We start from the raw sequence: 24,677 nt of genomic DNA on the forward strand, positions 1-24,677 counted from the left end.
GTGAAATGTACACTGATCATGATGGCCTATACATTTTTTCAATGACCAGTCTAATTAAAGGAGAACTCACCAATTTCTCTGTGGATCTTCACCCACTTCCCTGATCAGAGTGCCAGTACTACTTCAAGTAATGATAATGTAATGTACCAAATACCTTGGGATTAACAAAAGTTTTGCAGAGTTCACAGCATAAAATGATAAACTCATGCAAAAATGACGTTAGGCACTGAAAATGATACCTCAGTGTGAATACTGGTTTTTAGAACAAATAGACTGAATTATACTTTCCATCATACTGGTTAATGGAACATTTAAAATGTCAAGTGTAACCTCTCGACTAAGTAAGATAACTGGCATATCCTAACAAAGCTAATAAAAATTTGGCACTGGTAAATTTAGGAAGTTGAAAAATATCACAGATTTTATTAAATAAAAAAGACAGGAAAATATGTAAGATATACTTAAAATAAATAAATAAATAAAAAAACACTTACATTACAGCAGGAGAAGGCAAGCTGCAGAAAAGGCCGGGGGCAGTCTCCTGCCATATGCTGGAAGGCATCCACATCTAAACCGAAGTCCTAGAATACAGACATAAAACAGATGGGTTCAGCTTAGTGGGCAGTTTATCACTTAAAGTACAAGCACACGCATATACAGTAAATCTGCACCTAATGCCACGAGTACATTTCTAACATGTTAGTATGTATAAATGCGTGCAATTTTGAAAGGATTTTATAGAGCAGCACAAGGCTTTGGTGTGCACTCAAGACTAAACTTTACTGTAGTAGTCACGGTATTATTTCTACTCAAAAATAACTTGAGAGGAAAAAATGAAGATACTTTGACAAGCTTCAGTAATTAGCTTACAAATAATGTTGTAATGGGAAAGCTAATGTGCAAAAAACAGCCAATTCCTAAACATCAACTTTCTGTCAAGGTTCAGTACCATTTGCTCATCAACTGGTTCTAAACTGGCTGTCCCTGTAACCATGTCTGAGGAGTTCTCTTGAGAAAAGCCATCTTCTTGTACACAGCAGATACTCTAAGATGTGTAGCATCTTTTAAAGATTTTACTGTATTTCTATCATGTCTGTTAAAGTTCAGTAGTGGAAACCTGCTTTTTCTTTGGTCACTATGTTTAGCAGTGTGTCATGTAAAGTTAAGAGCTGCAAGCTATATGAGCTGGAGTTGCATTAGTTACCGATACATACAGCACTGTTTTGCCACTCTTTATGAATCAGGCAAGACAGTCACTATACTGATTAAATTATGCAAGCAAAACTGAAAACAATCATGACTTAACAAGACAATATTGCTCTCTGCGTCAGTTAGTAATTCTTCATATGAAACTTTAAATAGTAATCTAGAAATTGATAGATTATTAACATCAACTTTGTCTATAATTTTGTTAATTTGTATGATATATGTCTAACATTGTTTGGCTTTTTTACACTGCTGATCCATCATAGAGTTACTCAGAAATAACTGTTTTATTGAAACATTGCATATAGTAGCTGCAAGTTATTTTATACTATATAACACACACACAAATATATAATATAAAGTTATTCTACGTGCTCTGTATTAAAAAAATTCTGTTTAACCTATCATTCTATATATACACATACACAGTACAGTATGTAGAATATATACACATAAATACTATGAGCACACATCTACTACATAAAAACAAGCACCACATGCTTATATATAGAGGACAGTTGAACTGAAGTTACAGAAAACCACCAGCAGATGGAGATGATACACAAATTTTAAATGCTGAAATGTCAGAAGAATGTGAACATAAGATGCCATACAAGAAGGGAACTCATTTTCCATGAAACACGCTTATGAAATGTAGGACTTTGGAAATGGCATAATTTGCCAACATTATTTTATTTTAAACTGTAATTGTTATAACTATAGAATTTTACTTAAATGCCAACTCCAGCAAAAAGCAAACAAATAAAGAGTAACCTTAACAGATCAATGTTAAAATAAAAGGCTAAAATAAACAAATAAAGTCAGGTACCTTTGTTGGAATATTTTTGGACTCTCACTACTGCAACTGATGATCACACTGAAATTCACACTGCATAATGATCAGAAGCAGTTTGTGAGGGGATCTGGATATTCAACACTGCCACAAAATGGCTGCATGCTGTATTTAGACACCTTGTGTCCCAGAAAAGCTCTAAAATCAGTAGCTCAAGGACCAGCTATTATTACCAGATGGGACTCATCTCACAAAAACAACACTTCAAGCCTGAATTCTATATAAGTGATATGGGAACAGTGAAATAAACAAGAGTACTGAAAAAAGGCCAAGCAATGGCCTTACTTAATCCTTAAAGCCTTAAATAATCTCGCTCCATCTTATATATCAGAATGTCTGACACCTTATATTCCAAATCGTAACCTCAGATCCTCAAATGAGTGTCTCCTTAGAATTCCAAGAACAAAACTTAAAAGAAGTGTTGAGGCGGCCTTCTACTGTTATGCACCTAAAATCTGGAATAGCTTACCAATAGAAATTCACCAGGCTGATACAGTAGAGCACTTTAAAACACTGCTGAAAACACATTACTTTAACATGGCCTTTTTATAACTTCATTTTAATCTTAATTTAACTTAATCCTGATACTCTATATGTTCAATCTCCTCAAAATAAATATTCATGGTGGCTCTAAAATCGGTACTGACCCCTACTCTCTTTTCTGTTTCTTTTTCCGGTTTCTTTGTGGTGGTGGACTGCGCCACCACCTCCTACTCAAAGCTTCATGATGCTCAAACAATGATGGACGGATTAAAAGGCAGAAGTCTACGTGACCATCATCATCATCAAGCCCTTCCGTGACAATCCTAAATCCAAAGAGGACTGTTTCATTTATGTTAGGTAGAATGCCCAGAGGGGACTGGGCGGTCTCATGGTCTGGAACCCCTACAGATTTTATTTTTTTCTCCAGCCGTCTGGAGTTTTTTTGGTTTTTTCTGTCCCCCCTGGCCATTGAACCTTACTCTTATTCGATGTTAATGTTGATTTATTTTGTTTTATAATTGTGTCTTTCATTTTTCTATTCTTTAATATGTAAAGCACTTTGAGCTACTGTTTGTATGAAAATGTGCTATATAAATAAATGTTGTTGTTGTTGTTACTGCATTGCTTGACCAGACAAGGGAGCTTCAAAAGAATATTTAGTTGGGGAAAGAACAAATAACCCCAATAACAGCTGCAGGGGGTGACAGGGAGACGTCCCTGTCACTGCTCCGCCACCAGGAGGCGTTCTAGCGATTAAAGGAGCGAAACGTTGGTGAATGGTGGTTCCTAGCTGAAGACACTGCAGCTGACCCATGGGCACCGGAGGAGGTGCGACAGGCAGCAATGCCAAGCAGGTTATACCACCTACCTGTACATCGACAGTTACAGTTATTGTATGTAAAGTGAGGGTAGAGAAATAGGCTTCCAAGTATTCACAAACAAGGCATGTCTGCTCCCTCACCTTAACAAATCAGTTCCATGTATACAAGTCTAATGTAAAATGTTTGACAGAGAGAAGATGGTTGCTTATCAATACCACGTTTGTCATAATTCAGGGGACAGTTGAGGACTTAGCTTGTGAAATATGATATAAAAAACTGAAATATCGTAGCTTTTGATACATCTATCCCCTTAAGTAAGTATATTTACTTCAAGAAGCTGTAGCAGCCAGTAACCTCTATTAATGCTGCACATTGTTAAACTTTTCTATTATTCTTTGTAAAACTGGTCTAGCTGTAACATTTTAATTGCAGTTTGGTATTAGACAGTAAAACGTATTATGCCTTTGTCGATTTTTGTAAAGTGTTGGACTCAGTTGATCGAGTTGCCCTGTGGGACATCCTTAGACTTTGTGGGATTCCCTCAAGACTGCTGGATATCATGGCCGGCCTGTACACTGGTACTGTGAGTTCTGTAGCGAGTAGAGTCAGAACCTATGCGTTTTTCCCAGTTGATTCTGGGTCTCATCAGGGGTGTGTTCTTGTTTCTACTCTGTTCAATGCTTGCATAGACTGGGTGTTAGGCAGGGTTGTGGGGTCCAGCCACTGTGGTTCATCTGTGGTTGTAGAAAGATGCACTGATCTTGACTTCGCTGACGATGCTGTGATCTTCACAGAGTCAATTGGGGCTCTGATCAGGGCTCTCGAAGTCTGAGAGTCTGGGCTTGTGAGTCTCCTGGATAAAAACCCAGAGCCAGGCCTTTAATGACCTCTTAGGCACAGTCATCAGTAGTGCGTCTTTCTACGGAGAGAGTGTCGACCTTGTCGAGGGAATTACTTACCTCGGCAGAGACATTCATGTCTCTGGTGTCTCTTCCTATAAAGTCAGTAGATGGACTGGGAGAGCATTGGGGTGGGCGGGGGTTAGTCACGAGATCACTGGTCAGGTATGTATGGTGCTCCCAGTATCTATGCAATAGGACGAAAGTCCAAGTCTTCAGAGTCCTGGTGCTTCCTGTTTTGCAATATGGTTGCAAGACACGGACACTATCCAGTGACCTGAGATGAAGGGTGGACTCTGTTGGTACTATCTATCTTTTGAAGAATCTTTGGGTACTGCTGGTTTGACTTTGTGTCAAATGAGTGGTTGCTCATGGAGTCCCAAATGAAGCACTATTTCCTAAGGGTGATCCGGCTCGCAGGATCCTCATGGTTGAGGACCCAAGCGACAGGCCCAGACCAAGGGGATGCTCACGTAACACCTGGCTGAGGCAGATAGAAGGTCATTTCTGGAGGGTGAGACTGGACTGCGTGTTCGCTTGCTGGGTTGCCAACCAGGATCCCAAGCCGTTTAGTCACGTGGTGGGTGCAGCAAAGCGCTATGCCAGTGCATGCTCCCTGACCTGACCTGAAATTAATTTAAATCAAAGTTAATACTTCCCTAACAATCCTCTTTAATAAATACAACTTTTTCTGAAAAGTTATAGAGAAAGTTTCTGCATTCTGTTTATTAAAATTTTATCCAGAATCTCAAAGCTGTTTTCCTTAAAAAAATTACTTGTAGGATGGCCATTTTAAAAGGTCTTCTTTTCTTAAAAGAAACTAAAATGTAAATTAATACTTGAATGATCTGAGATGTCAATTTTGTTTTAAGATAATAATAAAAAAAATATATGTTTTTTCATATGCTTTGCCGTTTAAGTTGTTTTAGTTTGTCTTGCTTGTTTTTAACATGCTATAACTTGCAACCTTTAATATTTCAAATTATCCGGGTCTAACGGTAAACTTAAGGGTTTTTAACATTGTGTTAAGGATGTGCTGTGCAGCACAAAGTGCTAGCTATGTGATTTGGGAAGTACTGTAATAGGGAAAATTGTTCTCCCAAATGAATCAAGGGTCATCTATAGACCCTTATTAGACATATCTGAGCAGTCACATGAGAAAGGAGAAGTACCAAAGGACTGGAAATGTGAAAAATGACTCCAATCTTCAAGAAAGGAGACAAATCGGATCCTGCAGACCAATAAGTCCTATTTCTACACCATACAAAACTATGAAATAAATTAGAAAAGCACCTGTATGAAATTAATACACTAAGTAACAACCAGCATGGGTTTAGGAGAGGGAGATCTTGTCAAACCCATCTTTTAGATTTTTTTTAAAAGGCAACTGTAATAGTTGAGAAAAGCAAGCATACAAAATAATTTATGGGGCTAACGCTTGAAAAATGTAGAAATGTGCAAAATGCTGTGTTAACAAAAGAAATGTCAACTATAAATACAAGATGAGAGACACTGTCCCACAAGAAACAACCCCTGAAAAGGATTTAGGGATGTATGTTGACACAATGTTTTCATCATCTAAACAATTAAAAAGGCAAATAAAATGTTATAAAGCCTGTAGAATATAAACTGAAGAACATTATGCTTCAATGATATACTGTACTAGTGAGACAGCATCTAGAGTACTGTGTGCATTTCTGATCACTATGCTACAAAAAAACTACAGCAGCACTTGAAGCTGTACAGGAGGGCAACCAGGTATATCCCAGAACTTAAGGACATGTCATTCTCCGACAGACTCAGAGAATTGTAAATCTGTTTAGTCTCGAGCAAAAGAGACTGCAAATGGCCCCGATCCTGGGCTTCAGTATCCAAAAAAGCACTGACAAAGCACGTCCAGCAGTTCTTTCAGCTTAAGGGTGAATCATAGACTTGGGGACATCTGTGGAAATTGAGGGGATGTGCATTCAGGACTTAGGCCAGGAGGCATTTCTTCACACAAAGAGTCATGGGAGTCTGAAACAAACTGCTAAGGCACATAGCTGAAGGAGTAACTTTGACAACCTTTAAGAAGTGTCTGGTTCTGGAGAAGATATTTAGACAGCTTATCTAAATAAACAAACTTGATGGACTGAATGGTCTCCTCTTGTTTGTCAAACTTATTTTCTTATATTTGTAATCAGTTTTTCATTTCATGTGAATTGTTGAAATATTTTAACATTTTACATTTAGTAAGACAATGTGCACAAACCACTGAAAATCAAAGAGGTATAAGCCTAATTTAACCAATTTTTGAAAACTGAGAAAAATCTGAAGAAATAACATTTGAAAAGCATTGTGGCGGCTGAAAAGTTTTCACAAGCATTATACAAAGTTTATATATTTTACTGTTGAAAAATCATATTTGCAATACCCTGGTGTATTTTTAAAACACTGAAAATGCCACTTTTTTTTTTTTTTTTAGAAATGAGTCTAAATTATAATGCAAATTAATGAGCAAGGTAATATGTTGGGGACAATGCATATTTTAATGCTCATGAAAATGTTCTCAAAAGGAAGATGATGAACCTGGAATATATTGCCTGAATCGATTCTGGTGTACTTATTCGATCTATCTAAGGACGACGTGTATATGCCTTGTAGTTAGCACAATTGGTTAGTCTTTTGCAAAACAAGTTTCACAAGGCTCTTATTTTCTGTTACTTCATTAACTCTTCCATAAACACGTGACATGTACTGGCTTACTGTAAAAAGACAAATTTTAACTGTACAGTACTATACCATTGCTAGCCATATATTTTGCAAGTTGCTTAATGCTAATATTGGAGGTTTTAGTAACTAAGGTATGAGACATTAAACTGCAAGATGACTGGTTTATCAAACCCCCACCCCTAAATTCCTTTAAGCACCTTTGCTCAGCAAGCCAGTTTTCCAACAATGCATGTAAACGGTTGCTATAGTTGCCATGGATAAAATGTACAACCAAATACATACTTTCACAAACTGTGCATGCTGCTCTACAGGTTTGCCTAGTACTGTTGTAATGCAGAACAGTTAAATATGAGATATATACATGGTACCTCTACCAATAACACGTTCCCTGAGCTACTGGCTACAACACTAACCCAAAACATGATCAATCCACCCCCTCATGCTTAATAGTTGGAGAGGTATTCCTTTCCTGGAATTCGGTACCTTTTTTTCTCCAAAAATTAATTGGGGCCAAAAATTTCTATTTTGACTTTATCAGTCCACAGGACTTGTTCCCAAAATGCATCAGGCTTGTTTAGATGTTCATTTGTAAACTTCAGGTGCTGAATTTTGTGGCTAGGAAGCAAGAAAGGTTTTCTTCTGCTGTCTCTACCATGAAGGTCATATTAGTTTAGGTGTCGCTGCACTGTAGAACAGTGGACCACCACTGCAGAGTTTGCTAAATCTTCATGAAGGTCTTTTGCCTTTCTAGCAATTCGACGAGTAGTTCTTTCAGAAAGTTTCCATGACCTTCCATCATTCCTGTTAACTGCCATTTCTTAATAACATTACGAACTGAGGAAACAGCAACCTGAAAACGCTTTGCCGTCTTCTTGTAGACTTTTTTATTTTTTATTTTTCAGAGTGCTAGGCAGCTGCTAAGAGAAGCCAATGGCCGCAGATTGTTGGGGCAAGGTTTAAATAGTCAGAAAATGTACACAACTTTGTACTTTGTATTACTTGGGGTTTCCTAACAATGACTGTGAACAAGCCATAGCCCTAATGAGCTAATTAAGGTCTAAGACCTTGGGAAAAGTTATCTAGATCCTCAAATACCTTGGTGTGCCCAAACCTTTGCATCTTGCTCATTTCCTTTTTTCACTGTACAATTGAACAAGACAAAAAAAAAATAAATAAATAAATAAATAAACTGAAGTTGCACAAAATGCTGAAAAGAAATGTGTCATCATTAACTGTATGCCTTTTGGTTTATCAGTTCATCTTCTTCTCAATTAACTAATAACAGTAAGAGACATTTTAAACAAGGGTGCCTAAACATTTGCATTCTACTATACAAGGTGTGGTCCGTAATGACAAATTATTGAGGCAGTTATAGATAATATACTTTTATTGGAGGTGACTTGTCTACACAGGGTTTTATTACAGAGTTAAAATCTCCTTTCAGTGTTACTTTATAAGAGCTTAAATTCATTCACAATGAAAGATTCTCTCAATAGCTACAAAATGGATTGCTTTTTAAATCAACATTTTAAATCCTGTGGTATATTTGCTGTAGTCAAAATGAAAAGCCTGGCAACCGAATCTCTTTTCAGCCAGGGCTGATCCTTAATATTTGAATGGGTCTCCTGAAGAAGTCTACATCTGACATTAGTGTGTACTGAGATGTAACAGCCCTTTTTTCCTGAGTGCAAGTCTAAATGTTTGCAAAATATAACGATTGATCAAAATGATGTGCATTTTTGTAAATTTGAGCTTGTTCCTTTAATTAATTAACAAAAAATCTAAATGATATCCTTTGTAAATTGTAATGTTTAAAATTGTTAATAACATTAGTTCACTTTTAATAGGCTATTTAGAGGATTGTTAATTTGGAAATATACTAGAATATGCTATAATCTGCAACACTGACACAATGAAGAGTGAATTTTGGGAAAAAAAAAGAAAAAGAGCACACTTAAATAGTTGTAGAGTTACTAATTTTAGTCATATTGAACAGGAAAGCAATAGTAAAATACAAATACTATGATTGATTGAAGTAAATATTGGTAAAATGATAAAACTACAAAACTGAGTAAGACAATAATAATAATGATAAGGTAATACAATTTAATACAATAATACAGATAGGAAAATACATCATAATTAAGAGAAAATTAGGTAAGATGGAGAGAAATAAACCAGCACAGCAGGAATGGACAAATTAATAATAATAAAGACAGAAGACGTCTATAGTATAAGTTATATCCAAAGCATTTCATTGTAACAACTTCTTACATTTTTCTGGCCTTATTAAATTTTCAAAGTGTTTTGTTTCAATCTCTTCTCATCCTCTTTAGGGGGATTATGTGTGTGGGTGTAACCTCAAATCACAATCGTCAGTACTGATGGATAAATGAACCTATATTAGATGCCTAACAAATACAGTCACTAAAGTCTCCATTCTGGGTAAGTATAGCAACTTATGTTTTTTTCAAATATGTTTCCAAATTAACAAGATTGTGAAGAATGTTTACCAGGTAAGCAATATTCTCCATCAATTTCTAGATTTTCTTTCAGGTACCTCCCCATAATTATTGTGAAGAGCTTTGTCATGAATGTAGGAGAATGATTAGCTTTGGTCCTCTCCACTGTACCAAGTATCCTAAAGTTTTATTATCAGCTTTGGTCCTCTCCACTGTACCAAGTAACCTGAAGTTTTTCTGCCTTACTCTGTCTCCTAAGTTAGTTAATTTACTTCAAACAGTTTTATAGTGTTTGTCGCAGTCACAGTTTTTTCCTGGCTGTTCAATGAGAATGTTAGCATGTACTTCACTTCACCAATTGCAATCATTATACTCTGTTTGCTGCTTGAAAGTTTATTTTGGTGTTATAAGTACACCTGTATACACATAACACTTCACTCCATTCATATCCATTCCTATTTGATTATCAAATCCATCATGTCAGAAATATTGCCGATATAGTTTTTTGTGCAATCTTTTGGTTATACCTCCAAAACCAGGTGGCGGTGGTATGAAAACATGAAAAAATGAGCACAGCTGCTGTTTTATTGTGCAAGATGAATGTAACGAGTCTTCACTACTGGTTCTGCTAACAGTTCAGCCCATTGTTGACTAGAGTTTTCATCATTGCCTACGTCTGGTTCTTCCACATCCACATTAATTCATTGAAAACCATATAGTTTCAACGTTTTTGACTTGGTTGGCTCTTTAGCATTATAATAATCTAGATGAAAACAGGCCATTCCCCCCACCAAAGTATGTGCTGGTTTTGAAGACATACTGTGGTTTGTGTCTTAGGAAACTTTTCCAGGAGTATTAGAACACTGTATTTCTCAGATGATTAGAGAGTAATGAATTTAAAGCACCACTTCCTAAGGAGAGATTACCTCAAGTGTCCATGTCAAATGAGAGGTATTTTAAAGACTAATTGGTGGTGGCCAAATGGAAGATAATTTTGTCTTCATTTGGCAATTATAAATTTACACCTTCTAGAACAAATGAATTGAACAGTAGCAGTATTAATATGGTCATGTGTATAGAGTACAGTGTAATTCTTACTTTCATGTCTCAATAATATGCAACAGGTCACTAGTGTCTGGCACCAAAATAAGCAAGAAGTATTAAATTAAAGAACTTTAAGAACATAAACCAGCTCACCGATGTACTAAAAAACGTTTAACAAGAAAAAAAAGGGTTAAAAAAAAAAATCACACTCATTTTGAGTTTCAAAACAAAAACAAAACAATTTTATTTTAGGATCTGTAATTCAGTCAAGGCAGAGAATTGCTCAACAGTTGTGGTATAGACTGGGCTGCCACAGTTTTCAGGTGCGCTCATTCTGTATGTATATTGAGTGGTTAATATGTGTTTTTTGTTGACTTCAAGAATTACTTTTACTTGCGAAGAGGTTTTGAACATACAGGACTTAGTTCGATCAGATTTATTTCCTAGGTATGTTTGCGATGAGGGAAATTTACCGTAGAGGTTTTCCCCATCTGTTTGCAGGACTGCTGCCCATCAGTCACGCTTCACCGGGAGGTACAAAGGTAAGCGTGCCGGCACTCTGGTGCACTACAAACGCAGAGGTTTTCATGCCTCACTACCGGCAATCTGCCTTTCAAATGTTTGGTTGCTTGTCAACGAAAGGACGAATTGGTATTACTGATTAGGACTAAGAGATTCTGAGCATATTTGTGCCTTCTGTTTTACTGAATCATGGTTTAATTTGGATCTACTGAACAATGTTGTTTAAATGGCAGGATATCAGTTATTCAGGGTGGACCATAACCATGAACTTTGTGGCAAATCACGAGGCGGTGGCTGCACATGTTTATAAACAACAGCAGCTAGTGCAGGGATGTGTCCTAAATTCTCTCTTATTCCTCTGCTGATTTAGAGGGTTATTCATTGCAAGCTATTATATTTACCCGGGGAATTTCATTGTTATACTAGTTGATATTTACATTCCTCCTGATGCAAATGATCAGTTGGCTCAGCAGTTAGCAGCTGATAACATTCATCATTTGGAAAACAAATTCCCCAGTACTGTCATTTTCATTATAGGGGATTTTAACCACATTAACATGAAAGACTGTTTGCCCAGAGAAGACCAACTGACCCACACATGAGGGCAGATCATTGGACCACTTTTACACCAACATTAAAGAGGCATTTTGCAATTTGTCCCATGCATCTCTTGGCAAGTCTGATCATGCCATGATTATGCTTGTTCCCAGCTATAAACGGAAACTGGAGTAGTGAAAGCCCACCAGGACTATTAGCTGCAGATGGACTCCTGAGGCTGTTGGAAGACTGAGAGACTGTTTAGGCTCCACGGTTTGGAAAGCCATGAAAGACTGGTGTAGTAGCATAGCATCACTGTGAATATGTACGACTCCCATTGTGACACATAACAATGAAACACCTTGGTTCACCAAGGAGCTCAGGGTTCTCAGAGCTGTTAAGCACCAGGTATACAGGCCTGAGAACAGGGATGAATAATCTTATCTGTAAGGCTACAGTTTAATATATCTCTAAAAGCTGCAAAAGCCACTTAAAGATCAAATGGAGAAAGGCTTTATCAGTAACAGCCTGGCAGTGTGGAGTTCATTGAAAAAACTCCCAAAATTACAGGCAGAAGTGCTCTCAAGTCTCATCCTCCCCACATTTTGGCTAATCAGTTACATGAGTTTTATTGCCAGTTTGAAGATGACAAGAGCCCCTGCTAGGACTACGACCCTCTGTCATCTGCATCAACAGTCCCCATCACTCCCTTTCACAGCTATTTCAGTGTCACTATCCCCCCTTCACTCAAGTCCAATTCCCTTTCTCCAAGTCATTCCTCTCCGCTATCTGTGAAGCAAGAAGATGTACAAAAACTTTTCAGGAAACAGAATTTTAAGAAAGCAGCTGGCCCTGATGGAGTGTCACCTGGTACTCTAAATATTTTGCAGACCAGCTAGCGCCTGTCTTCACTGACATATTCAACACCTCCATCATCAAGAAAGCCAGACAGAGATGGTTCTTCCTTTGCTCACTTAAGAAGCTTGGCATATCAAGGCGTTTATTATTACATTTTTACTCAGCCTTCACTGAAAGTATTATGACCTTCTTCTTCTTCACCGTTTGGTTTCCTTCTGCCAATTCTCCCTCTAAGACTCGGTTGCAGCGGGTGATTTGCTCAGCTAAGAAACTTATTGGCTGTTGTCTCCTAACATTAAAAGATATGCTCATCACCATAGCAAAAAAGAGAGAAGGAAAAATTGCAGTTGACTTCAGCCACTCCAGCAGCCATCTACTTTAAATTGCCATCACAGAGGTGGCACAGGTATATTGCTAACTTAACTATATGCCATCTCTGCAGCTTCTTTCCTCAGATTATTCTGATCCTAAATAAACATATATAGGGTCACACCTAACTGTTTTTGCAGTATATTACTGGTCACTGTACCGTTTGTCTATTTGTAAATACTTAGAAAGCACGTACTATTTGATATCTACATTATTTTGGACAGTTTTTCGATTTATTTGAGTTAACGATTGAAGTTTGTAAATGTTTTGCTCAATAAATTGTTGTATTTGTATAGTGGTTTGCACAATGTCAGGTTAATGGTGGGTTGAAATCGTGTTTTCTTGCGTTGGTAATGTCTTGATTTCAATGTTTTTGCACCTAACCAAAGTCAAATCTGTTCACATGCTAGCAATAAAGTGATTCTGATTCGAAAACAGTTTGAATGTTTTTTTAAGCGCAAGTGAGACAGAAAGAAAGCAAACTGAAAGCTACCTGTCACATCACATGACACCGCCAGACAGAGTGAAAGAAGCTTACTATTATGTATGCCCCAAGTTAAGCCTTTTGTTTAGCTAATATAACTGGAAACCTGGCAAAAACATTCAGTTGCAGTTTGCCATTTGCATATTTATAAATATTTTTTCATTTACTATCAGTTTGCATCCATAAACATCACTTCGATTCTGTGTATATGTATACACACACACACACAAGCACTATACAAAGGTTTTAGTTTATACAAACAAGTCTTAGATGATATTTAATGTAACCTGTGTTAAATGTATCAAAAGAAAATAATGTATTTTAGAGCTCTTTTGTAAAACTTGAAACAAAAAAATATTTAAACGCCCTTAAAGAATGAAGCATACATAGTAATAGACCACTAAAAAAAACAGGAGATCTTTGTGGTTATACAGACCAGTGCTAAATAAAAGCAATCATAACAAAAAAGTGCTAATGATAAACAATATCAAGTGGAAGTTGAATCAAAATGATGAATGGAAACAGGACCAGCTGTGCAGAGTGAATAAAATTGAGTGGTTGGGGGGCTCTCCCAAGGAAGAATTTTGTGTCAGACAAGTGTTTACACATTGCTATAATTCTTACTAAATTTAATCTGAACTAAGTTGCAATGTTTTTTTAGTTGAACACATAATGATAATGTACTTTTGTATTTTTACCTCTGTACGTGGTAGGAAGTCTGGGTCAGCCTGTATCCGAGCAATAATTTCACATAGGATGATACCAAATGCAAAAACATCGGCCTGTACAAGATAATAAACAAACAAACAAAAAATACATAAGCAATGGGCAAAGATACTATAGAATTCATCCAGAAGACAATCTTGGCCTATTTCCCACTTATCTTTTCTGTCAAAGGTTTTGAGCGCGTTGTAGCTTCCCAACTCACCAATTACTTAACTTCTAATAATTTGAATGAACCTTTTCAGTCTGGTTTCAGGGCGCAGCACAGCTGTAACACTGCTCAGCTACGGGTAACCAATGATTTGCTTATGGCAGCAGACTCTGGACAAACCAGCATATTAATTCTATTAGACCACAGTGCAGAATTTGACACTGTCAGACATGACATTCTACTGTCCAGAATGGAGAACATGCTGGGTATCTCTGGCACTGCCCTCCAGTGGTTCAAGTCCTATCTGACTGATACGACAAGAGTTTGTTAGTCTTGGCAACAGCAGATCCAGCTCGGCACCAGCCATACAAGGAGTTGCACAGGGCTCTGTCCTTGGTCCTCTGCTTTTCTGGATTTATATGCTTCCCCTTGGCCATATTATTCATACCTTTGGACTGGGTTATCATTTTTTTGCAGATGATACTCAACTCTGTTTCAATATTAAACGTGGAACTTCATCAGAGCTTTCTCAGCTCACAACTTGTCTCAGTGAAATTAAAACCTGGATGGAGCAGAACTCTTTAAATTTAAATTGCAACAAAACTGAACTCCTGCAAATTGGGACTAAAGTGCAACTTAATAAAATGAGCTCCTGCCCAGTCCATCTTGCCGGTGATCTCATCAGACCTGCCTCTACTGCAAAGAATCTTGGTGTCATTTTTGATTCCTCCCGTTCTTATTCTGCCCACATAAATCACATTAAAAAACATTCTTACTTTCACCTCCGTAACATATCACGTGTTTGCTCCTTCCTCTCCTTTTCTAATGCTGAGAAAATTGTCCATGCTTTTATTACATGCGGCATCAATTATTGTAATTCCCTACTGGCAGGTGCCCCTTCTAATCTTATGTCACAGCTCCAGCGTATTCAAAACTCGGCTGCAAGAGTCCTTACTTGAACCAGCAACAGTGAGCATATCACACACATCCTGCTTTGCCTTTACTGGCTCCCTGTGTCTTACAGAATTTAATATAAAATTCTACTAATAACCTACAAAGCCTTAAATAACCTTGCGCCAAACTACATCAGTGACCTTCTCCATCACTAATGTGCCTGCCCGCCCACTAAGGTCCTCTGATCCTGGCAATCTTGTTGTACCCCACACTAATCTTCACTCCATGGGTGACAGCAGGGCCTTCAGCTGTATAGCGCCCAGACTCTGGAATGACCTACCAAAATTAATCAGATCAGCTGACTCCATAAACTCTTTAAAAAAACAACTCAAAACTCATCTGTTCAGGAGGGCTTTTAGCTCTACCTGACTTTATTACCCTTCTTTCAGTTTACCTCTATGTCAAGATGCTCTTATAACCTGTGTGTGTGTGCGAGACCATCAATTATGTTGTCTGTTAGGCTTTTTCTCTGAATTTACTATCTTATTCTTCTTTATTTATTTATCTGGTTTAGTACAATGCTATATACTGTATACCCTGCCGTTCTATCTTAAACTCTGTGAAGCGCCTTGAGCATGGGAAAGGCATTATATAAATAAAATTATTATTAACAAATACATAAAGAGAAAAGATTATGATGTTCTCGCTACTGCAGCATAACACGGAAACGTAGTAAGACAGACATGTGACTGCAAAAAAAACCAAACAGTATAATTTGTATTTCCACTCCAAAAAAATGACTGTTAAATGAAACAGTATAGAGATACCTTTTCATTGTAGAGTTCACCTCTAAGGACCTCAGGAGCCATCCAGTAAGGGGAGCCCACAACTGCTAGCCGCTGTTTCATGCCATCCTCACTACAAAGACACATATGGTCAGCACAGGACTTGCCAAGAAATCAAAACAGTGTGCTCTATTACAAAAAATGGCAGCAAAAGAATGACTGAAGACCAGGCACAATGCAGGGACCATGAAAACGAAATAAACACATTATACAGCTGGACATATTCACTGTATCTGGGCAGCTAATTACATGGACTCTGAATTTTGCTAATTATTGCTGTCACAGTTCAATGGGCACATCTGTGTGGAACAGGAGCTGCTTTTAAGTTCAGTGGAGCAAACATTCTGAAGTGTGACTGATTTAGTGTTATGCATGTGTCTGTGTTTATGAAGCAGGGACGAAGTCCAACTAAGGCAGCATGAGATCCTTTCTAGAGACTCAGGTTTTACTCTTTTTGCCTTCACTATTATTTATTACAAAAAATCTAAACAGGACTGGGTGGTAGTCTATATCCTGTCCATTTTTATTCATACTAAACTATTAACATTTTATCATATACTTTATATCTAACAAAAGTGTTCTAATTTCAATGAACAATACTAAAGAATATGAAGGATGTGCACATTAGTAAGTTGTATAATTCTGTGTATAAATATGTTTAATTCTGTGGTTCCAGTCTTATTGAGAGTTTGGTGGCCTGTGTAACATTCTGAGACATACAATTATTGGAAAACCATAATATAAGTAAAACTGTTCTTTTAAAATGGAGTTCTCAGAGTTTAAAAGTCTAAATTCCTATTGATTAAGTCATTCAGTTTACTGGCTTACAACAGAACAGAATACAATGATTTATAAATAACACATGAACACAAATAAATGCTGTGTAAGTAAACTAGTAGTAAGTTTACATTTTAAAGTATACTTTAATAAGTAACATTAAATAAGCATTATTACAATGCATAAGCAAGCTACTTTATTTTTTCTTTCTACTGTCTGGTGATGAATATAAACTGAAAACTTAAGAAACTACAAAAAACTACTTTAACCAGTTAATCAACAAAAAAAATAGATTCTAAAATTGTAGCACCTTTTATAGTGAACAGTCAACACAGAAAGGTTTTAAATTTTATTAACATTACATCATATCACATCACATCAGTGGTTCAGAACCAGAGGAAGTTCAGACTGCCAGCTATACACAAGCAGCTAGCAGAAGCACCATGTTAGGAACTGAAAAGTAAGTTAAGACAGAGGTGGAAATATTTTCCCATATTTGGAATGACTGCTGGTATAAGTTTGCAGTGTCACTACTTTTTAGTAACTTACTGCTCTCATCTGCAGTTTGCTGTGCTTGCTGGGTAGGCCATTTTGAAATTTCATCTGGATACAGATACATAACAAAACAAACAAGTTGCAAAACTGAATTTGGCCCAAGGTGGTACATTTGCACTTTTTGTTTTTAAACTCATTTTAAAGATAACTGCGCTTTTGTCAGGATGTTTGGTTAATGAGACCTAGCATAGCAGGATCCTCAGTACTGAGAGTGAGCTTTAAGACAGTTGGTTTACAATCTAATTATTTAATGAGACACTTTCAAGCCTTAAATATGAAAATTCTCTCTTAATTTTACCTAGTATTTTCTTTGTTTAAATTAAGCATGAAAATCCATGAATACCCATTCCACATTATCTTTAGCTTCCATCTTTGGCTCATCTGTTGTGGCCAAAAGTTTTGAGAATGACACAAGTATTGGTTTTCACAAAGTTTGCTGCTTTAGCGTTTTAAGATCTTTTTGTCAGATGTTCAAGTAAAAGGATTTCATAAGTTCAAAGGCTTTTATTGACAATTACATTAAGTTTATGCAAAGAGTCAATATTTGCAGTGTTAGCTTTTCTTTTTCCAAGATCTCTGTAATTTACCCTCGCATGTTGTCAATCAGCTTCTGAGACAAATCCTTACTCTTATCATACTCTTAATTTGTGAGGAATAATGTAGCCCAAGGTTAGCAATTATACAGTACATTTTAATATTTAAAAACTATTAAGAGTTAAAATTATGACTTTTTAATCAACTAAATGCTTGTAATCCTTATCCTTTTGAACTGTTAAAGGCTGTGTGCCAATTGCTATACTTTATAGTTACATCACCCAACACTTTGTGCACAGGCCTCACAGGATGTGTTAGTAGAACATTAGCACAGTTATTGTATAAAATGTGCAGAGTCAAATTTAACAGAATTATTGAATGTCTGTTACAGCTCTAGATGTTCGGAGTAGCGTCAACTATCAAAGAGTTCTAGAGTGAAAGAGCTCTGCAATTTTAGCTTTTATATTCATATCTACAAATGACCAATGAGTGCATTATTAATACACCAACTCTATGTCCACTTCAAAGCAAAAACGCTTCAATTTCAGAAAACATTCTTTTTGTATTTCTGAGCATCATTTACGATAAATTAAAAATATACATGCAACAGTAAAATATATCTGCTTATCATGAAGAGATCTGCATCATCTCACAAAAGAACATATCATAGAAACTCTACAGAAAGCAAAAAATAGTTTCCTATCATTCGTTAGTGAACCAATTCTCTCAGAATGCATGTTATTTTACTTCACAAATCCTCTGAACAACACTTAAATGTCATGGTTAAAAATTACAGCTAAATATTAATACAGTCATATGAAAAAGTTTGGGAACCCCTCCTAATTCTTTGGATTTTTGTTTATCATTGGCTAAGCTTTCAAAGCAGCAACTTCCTTTTAATATACGACATGCCTTATGGAAACGGCAGTATTTCTAGATTATCAAAAAATATGCAATTTGCATCATAACAAAATTAGAGAGGTGCATAAAGTTGGTCACCCCAACATAGATATTACATCAATACTTAGTTGAGCCTCCTTTAGCAAATACAGCAGCCTCTAAACGCATCCTATAGCCTTTGAGGAGTGTCTGGATTCTGGATGGAGGTATTTTTGACCATTCTTCCATACAAAATCCAGTTCAGTTAAATTTGATGGCTGTCGAGCATGGACAGCCTGCTTCAAATCATCCCATAGATATTCGATGATATTTAAGTCAGTGGACTGTGACGGCCATTCCAGAACATTGTACTTCTCCCTCTCCATGAATGCCTTTGTAGATTTCGAACTGTGTTTTGGGTCATTGTCTTGTTGGAATATCCAACCCCTGCGTAACTTCAACTTTGCGACTGATGCTTGAACATTATCCTGAAGAATTTGTTGATATTGGGTTGAACTCATCCAACCCTCGACTTTAACAAGGGCCCCAGTCCCTGAACTAGCCACACAGCCTGATTAAACCTTTACCAAATTTGACAGGTGGTAGCAGATGTTTATCTTGGAATGCGGTGTTCTTCTTCCGCCATGCAAAGCACTTTTTGTTATGACCAAATAACTACATTTTTGTCTCATCAGTCCAAAGCACTTTGTTCCAAAATGAATCTGGCTTGTTTAAATGAGCATTGGCATACAACAAGCGACTCTGTTTGTGGCGTGAGTGCAGAAAGGGCTTCTTTCTCATCACCCTGCCATACAGATGTTCTTTGTGCAAATTGCGCTGAATTGTAGAACGATGTACAGATACACCATCTGCAGCAATATGTTCTTGCAGGTCTTTGAAGGTGATCTGTGGGTTGTCTGTAACCATTCTCATAATCCTGTGCTTTTGTTGTTCCTGTATTTTTCTTGGCTTGCCAACTTGCAATCGACCACCTTAAATACCTTTTATCACTCATGATTGGACACGGGGGTGGCACGGTGGCGTAGTGCCTCGCAGTAAGGAGACCTGGGTTCGTGTCCCGGGTCCTTCCTGCATGGAGTTTGCATGTTCTCCCAGTGTCTGTGTGGGTTTCCTCCGGGTGCTCTGATTTCCTCCCACAGTCCAAAGACATGCAGGTTAGGTACATTGTCCCGTGTGTGTGTGTGCCCTGCGGTGGGCTGGCACTCTGCCCGGGGTTTGTTTCCTGGCTTGTGCCCGGTGTTGGCTGGGATTGGCTCCAGCAGACCCCCCGTGACCCTGTATTCGGATTCAGCGGGTTAGAAAATGGTTGGTTGGATAATGGATGGATGGATAATTGGACACACCTGTCTATGAAGTTCAAGGCTTAACGAGCTAATCCAACTAATTTGGTGCTGCAAGTAATCAGTATTGAGCAGTTACATGCATTCAAATCAGCAAAATTACAAGGGTACCCACATTTTTGAACAGTCAATTTTTCACATTTGATTTAATTTCATACAACTAAATACTGCTTCACTAAAGATCTTTGTTCGGAAAATACCACAGTACTCAGATGTTCCTAGGAAATGAAAGACATGCCACTGTTATCTGTTTTGTTGAAAGGAGAGTAAATTATTATGCAGGCTGAGAGGGGTTCTCAAACTTTTTCGTAGGACTTTAAATCTATTACATGTGTACATTCTAATGATGAAGAGGACAAGTAAATTACAAGACTTTTTTTTAATCACAATACAATAACAAAGACTAAATTCTTTGCATGAGATATCATTGCTGTGTCCTATCCATGTTTGAAATATACCATAACAGACATAAAGCAGTTACTGAGCAATATAGCCATACTGCCAAGTGGTGGGTGCAGCAACGCTCTATCAGCGCATGGTCACATCCTCCTCCTCCTTACTGCTCGAAGGTGGGCGTGTCTCGGAGTCACGTTGAGCATATGCTTTTACCTGAGTCATGGTCCCACCCACCTGTGAACACACAATGCCATGTTTTTTGATTTACCCACTCAATCTTCCAATATATTTTGTTGTGTCAGGTAAAATTCTTACAGATACAACTAGCTTTATCTTTAAAATGCAATCATTTTAGATGTTTCCATTACATTTCACATTTTTTTTTTAATTTTCACGGTTTTAGATGATTGAAAATGTGTTTTTATTAATGTCAAGGTTTTCAAAGTTTTGTTGTAAGACACATTGGGAGCCCTATGCAATGGTCTGCCCATCTGTGTCCAAGAAAAGTGTGCTGCTTCTGCTATAATTAGAAGCAAGATTACAGTTCTGTTACAATTTATCAGAAGACAAATTCTAAGTTTAAAGGATTTGGTATCTTTCATAATTATTGTCAGTGGCAAGAAAATATTAACTGCTATAATAATTGCACAGTAATTACATGATTTTTGAGGCATCCTCTATGGAACTCGGCATGTTGCCTTTACGAGCATCACAAATAGAAGTAGATCAAAAATGAAGTAACAGTTTTTCCACTGTTGATATAAATGCTTGTGTCTGGATAAGAAGGCCATATTATGTGATATAATTGGCAAAACTATACATAGTAGGAAATACTTAACATACCAATATCATTAAATATCATTATGTTCAGAAAATTTTCATGTTTTGATTTTATAATGTCTGGCAGTGTAGCAATGTCAAACGAGCTTTCAATTATTGCATGTTTTCCATCATTTTTTCATTATTCTCTAAAGTGACTTGTACCTTGCTTGATGCATGCCAGATTATTTAACAGCTAGCCTAGAATGACTACCAGACAAGTGAATTGTTCTCTTTTAAAACATCTTTAGACCAAACAGGAAAAGAAAGGCTATAGTGTCAAGTAGAGATCATGAGATCTGTTGTGGTGCAGGAATTTGTATGCAGTGTAAATCAGAGCTGCAAGAGCAAAATTTCACTGAGCGGTGAAGAGTGTCACACTGCAATTACAGATAGCTACTGAGGCTGTGTTGATAGAGGGAGTGAGAAATGGGAGTCAACTGCTGAATGACATAGCATGAGCTGCCACCAGTTGCCCAAGAGAGGTGCACAGGCACTTGCAGAGTGAAGCTGCACTTTGTCCTTACACACTGAATACAAGAAGATATTGCTAGTAAAGTTGCTGGAGAAGCACAGGAGTTGCCAAAGTAATATGTGCCAGCATGCCTGTAAAGAGGGTTTGTTATTAGCCTATACTTAATTTTGAATCTCAACCAAACTAAGCCAAAAATGTGAAGGTTCCTAGGAACTGCATAGAATGCAATGATTACAAAGCAACAAGTACCCAATAAAAAAAGAAACAGGACACCCCTGAAGTGGTGAGCATTTACAGTGTATACATAATGGAACACTGCAGCAATTGAAGCCTGTGACTGGAAACTATTGCCTCTTATAAAGTTATCAAAGAAAAAAAAAATGACTCTTGGGCCAGGACAATAACTAATGTCATTTGCAGAGACTGATTTGCTGAAGATCTGCAAAAACAGGAAGACCCGTTGAACATAGGAACTGTAATAACAGCTGTTTGCTTTAATGTTTTTTTTGCACTTGTTAAACAAGTGAAAGGTGTGACAGTGTGCTACCGGGTCATTCCGGACAAAATGAGCACTTCCTAGCAAATGAGGACACTCACACAAAGCAAGGGGTAGGTGTGAAAGTGATTCAGTACTTTTATTAAAACCGAACAAATCAAGCATCCAAAAGTGCAGTGCAAAAGTTATTCAATAAATACATAACCCATTAAAACAGTGAATTGTGGAGTTTTAAACCAAGTCAAATAAATAATCGTTTTTAAATGAGGTTAAAACACAAGAAGGTATCCTTCCTTTAAAAATGTAGTCTCTGGTGCAATCTTTTAAAATCTACATCTCCTCTGCTAACCCCAAACAGGACCTTGCAGAAGAGGACACACCCAATCGCCAGGCGCAGCTATCCAACTCCTGCTTCTAGTCTGGGTCCCTGCAGTCCCATGCCTCCCAGCAGGACACCCATTCCAGACCTCAGCTTGCAAAGGCTCAGGTCCCTGTGGCCATTGTGGTCCTAACACGGCTCACCATCCAAGCCTCTCCTACTCCCGCAGTGAGTCCTACCAGCAGGTTAGTCCAGCTCTCCGGTTGCTCATCTGGAGTAGACTTTTCCAGCCCCTGAACATTGACCATGCACTCCTCAAGGGACTCTCCTTCCGGCCGGCCGGCTGGCTGCCTCCCCCTACCACCCCCTCTTTCCCTTATCCTCCTTATTTCTTTCTTTTCCTTCTGTGTAGGCTCCTCTATTCTATGCTGCCTAACTGGGTGCAGGTGCAAGGAGTTGCTCACTCCGCTGCATAATTGAGGTGCCTGACTGATCCGCCCGGCTGCACACATGTATATGGCATGGTCAGCTAGTTCCCCAATTATCCGCGGGGTGAAACACATTTGCACACTCACACCCGATTGGAGCCTGCACCTCCTCGTGTCATGATTACTTATTTAAAACTAGCCACTAATTTCCTAGCCATGGATCCTCTTTACCACAAAGGGTCCAGGAATTGTTACTATTTCTTAGCAATTACACAGTTCTGCAACATTTTATGTTGTTAACTGACTTAATAGTGATATTTTAGTTAATAAGATCTGTTTGCCACTCTGCATTCATCCTTACATTTAAAAACACACTGTTCAGGCAAAGGAGAAAAACCTAGATATGATGCATGAACTCTATATTCACACAATATCCTAAAAAGATAAAATGAATTCTGAGAGTTTAAGGGTAAAAAATATCATTTGGACAAGCTCATAAATATTCCTTAAATACATATGTAGATGCTGTACCAGTCAGGATAGAATTTCATGACGGGAAGGGACAACTTTAAAATTAAATGGCTTTAATATTGTTGATGTTTTTCCACACCTAAATCCACTCTGTGATTCCAGGTTACTGTATGTGCAAGGTACTGCCGGGAACGGAAGGGAGCACATGCCTCTCCCATTCTTTGATAACATTACACGTTTGATGTACATAATGCTAATGTAACATCAACAAAGAGCCGTCTTCACAAGACCTCTATAGAGCTGGGCTGTACTTTTATCAGGCCTGATAATGACATTCTTGATAAATGTATTTACACTGCAGAAACAATACACTTTGGGTAAGGCCAGATTACTACTTATTTTTAAATTAGGCAGTGTGACCAAGTTGCTGAGATAGTGATCTTTAAATTCTCTGGTTACCAGTTTCAGTCCCAGCACAGACTGAGTAATTCTGAACAAGGCAGTTAAAGGAACAGGTAGTGGATTTTAGGAGGCCCAGGCCCCTCATGGACCCCATGATCATCAGAGGAGACTGTGTGCAGAGGGTGCAGATTTATAAATACTTGGGAGTGCAGCTGGATGATAAATTAGACTGGACTGCCAATACTGATGCTCTGTGTAGGAAAGGTCAGAGCCGACTATACTTCCTTAGAAGGTTGGCGTCCTTCAACATCTGCAATAAGATGCTGCAGATGTTCTATCAGACAGTTGTGGTGAGTGCCCTCTTCCATGCCGTGGTGTGCTGGGGAGGCAGCATAAAGATGAAGGACACCTCAAACCTCGACAAACTTGCTAGGAAGGCAGGCTCTATTGTAGGAATGAAGCTGGACAGTTTAACATCTGTGGAACAGCGACAGGAGCTAAGCAGGCTCCTGTCAATCATGGAGAACTCAATGCATCCACTGAACAGTGTCATCTCCAGGCAGAGGAGTAGCTTCAGTGACAGACTGCGGTCACTGTCCTGCTCCACTGACAGACTGAGGAGATCGTTCCTTCCCCACACTATGTGACTCTCTATTATTCAAAGTTATTGTCTGTTTTTACATGCATTTTTATTACTTTTTAATACATTTTTTTGTTTTGTTTTTTTGTATCAGTATACTGCTGCTGGAGTATTTGAATTTCCCCTTGGGATTAATAAAGTATATCTATCTATCTATCTATCTATCTAAAGCTGCCCATCCTCCAGCTTTTCAAAGCCAGAAATAGGTTTAATGTCCCTTAAAGGAACTTGAAATGGTATTGACTATAGTACGGGCTATACA

At 37.8% G+C, this 24,677-nt stretch overlaps 1 protein-coding gene across 1 annotated transcript in view; it reads right to left on the reverse strand.

Annotated features, from left to right (window-relative positions):
* Positions 1-24,677, reverse strand: part of tesk1b (testis associated actin remodelling kinase 1b) — a 110,709-nt gene that overhangs the window by 7,543 nt on the left and 78,489 nt on the right. Inside the window, 3 exon segments of the mRNA XM_039751999.1 lie at positions 495-581; positions 13,949-14,032; positions 15,846-15,936. Coding sequence (XP_039607933.1) covers positions 495-581; positions 13,949-14,032; positions 15,846-15,936 — 262 coding nt within the window.

The sequence above is a fragment of the Polypterus senegalus genome, chromosome 4 (genome assembly GCF_016835505.1).
Source record: "Polypterus senegalus isolate Bchr_013 chromosome 4, ASM1683550v1, whole genome shotgun sequence".
Lineage (NCBI taxonomy): Eukaryota > Metazoa > Chordata > Cladistia > Polypteriformes > Polypteridae > Polypterus > Polypterus senegalus.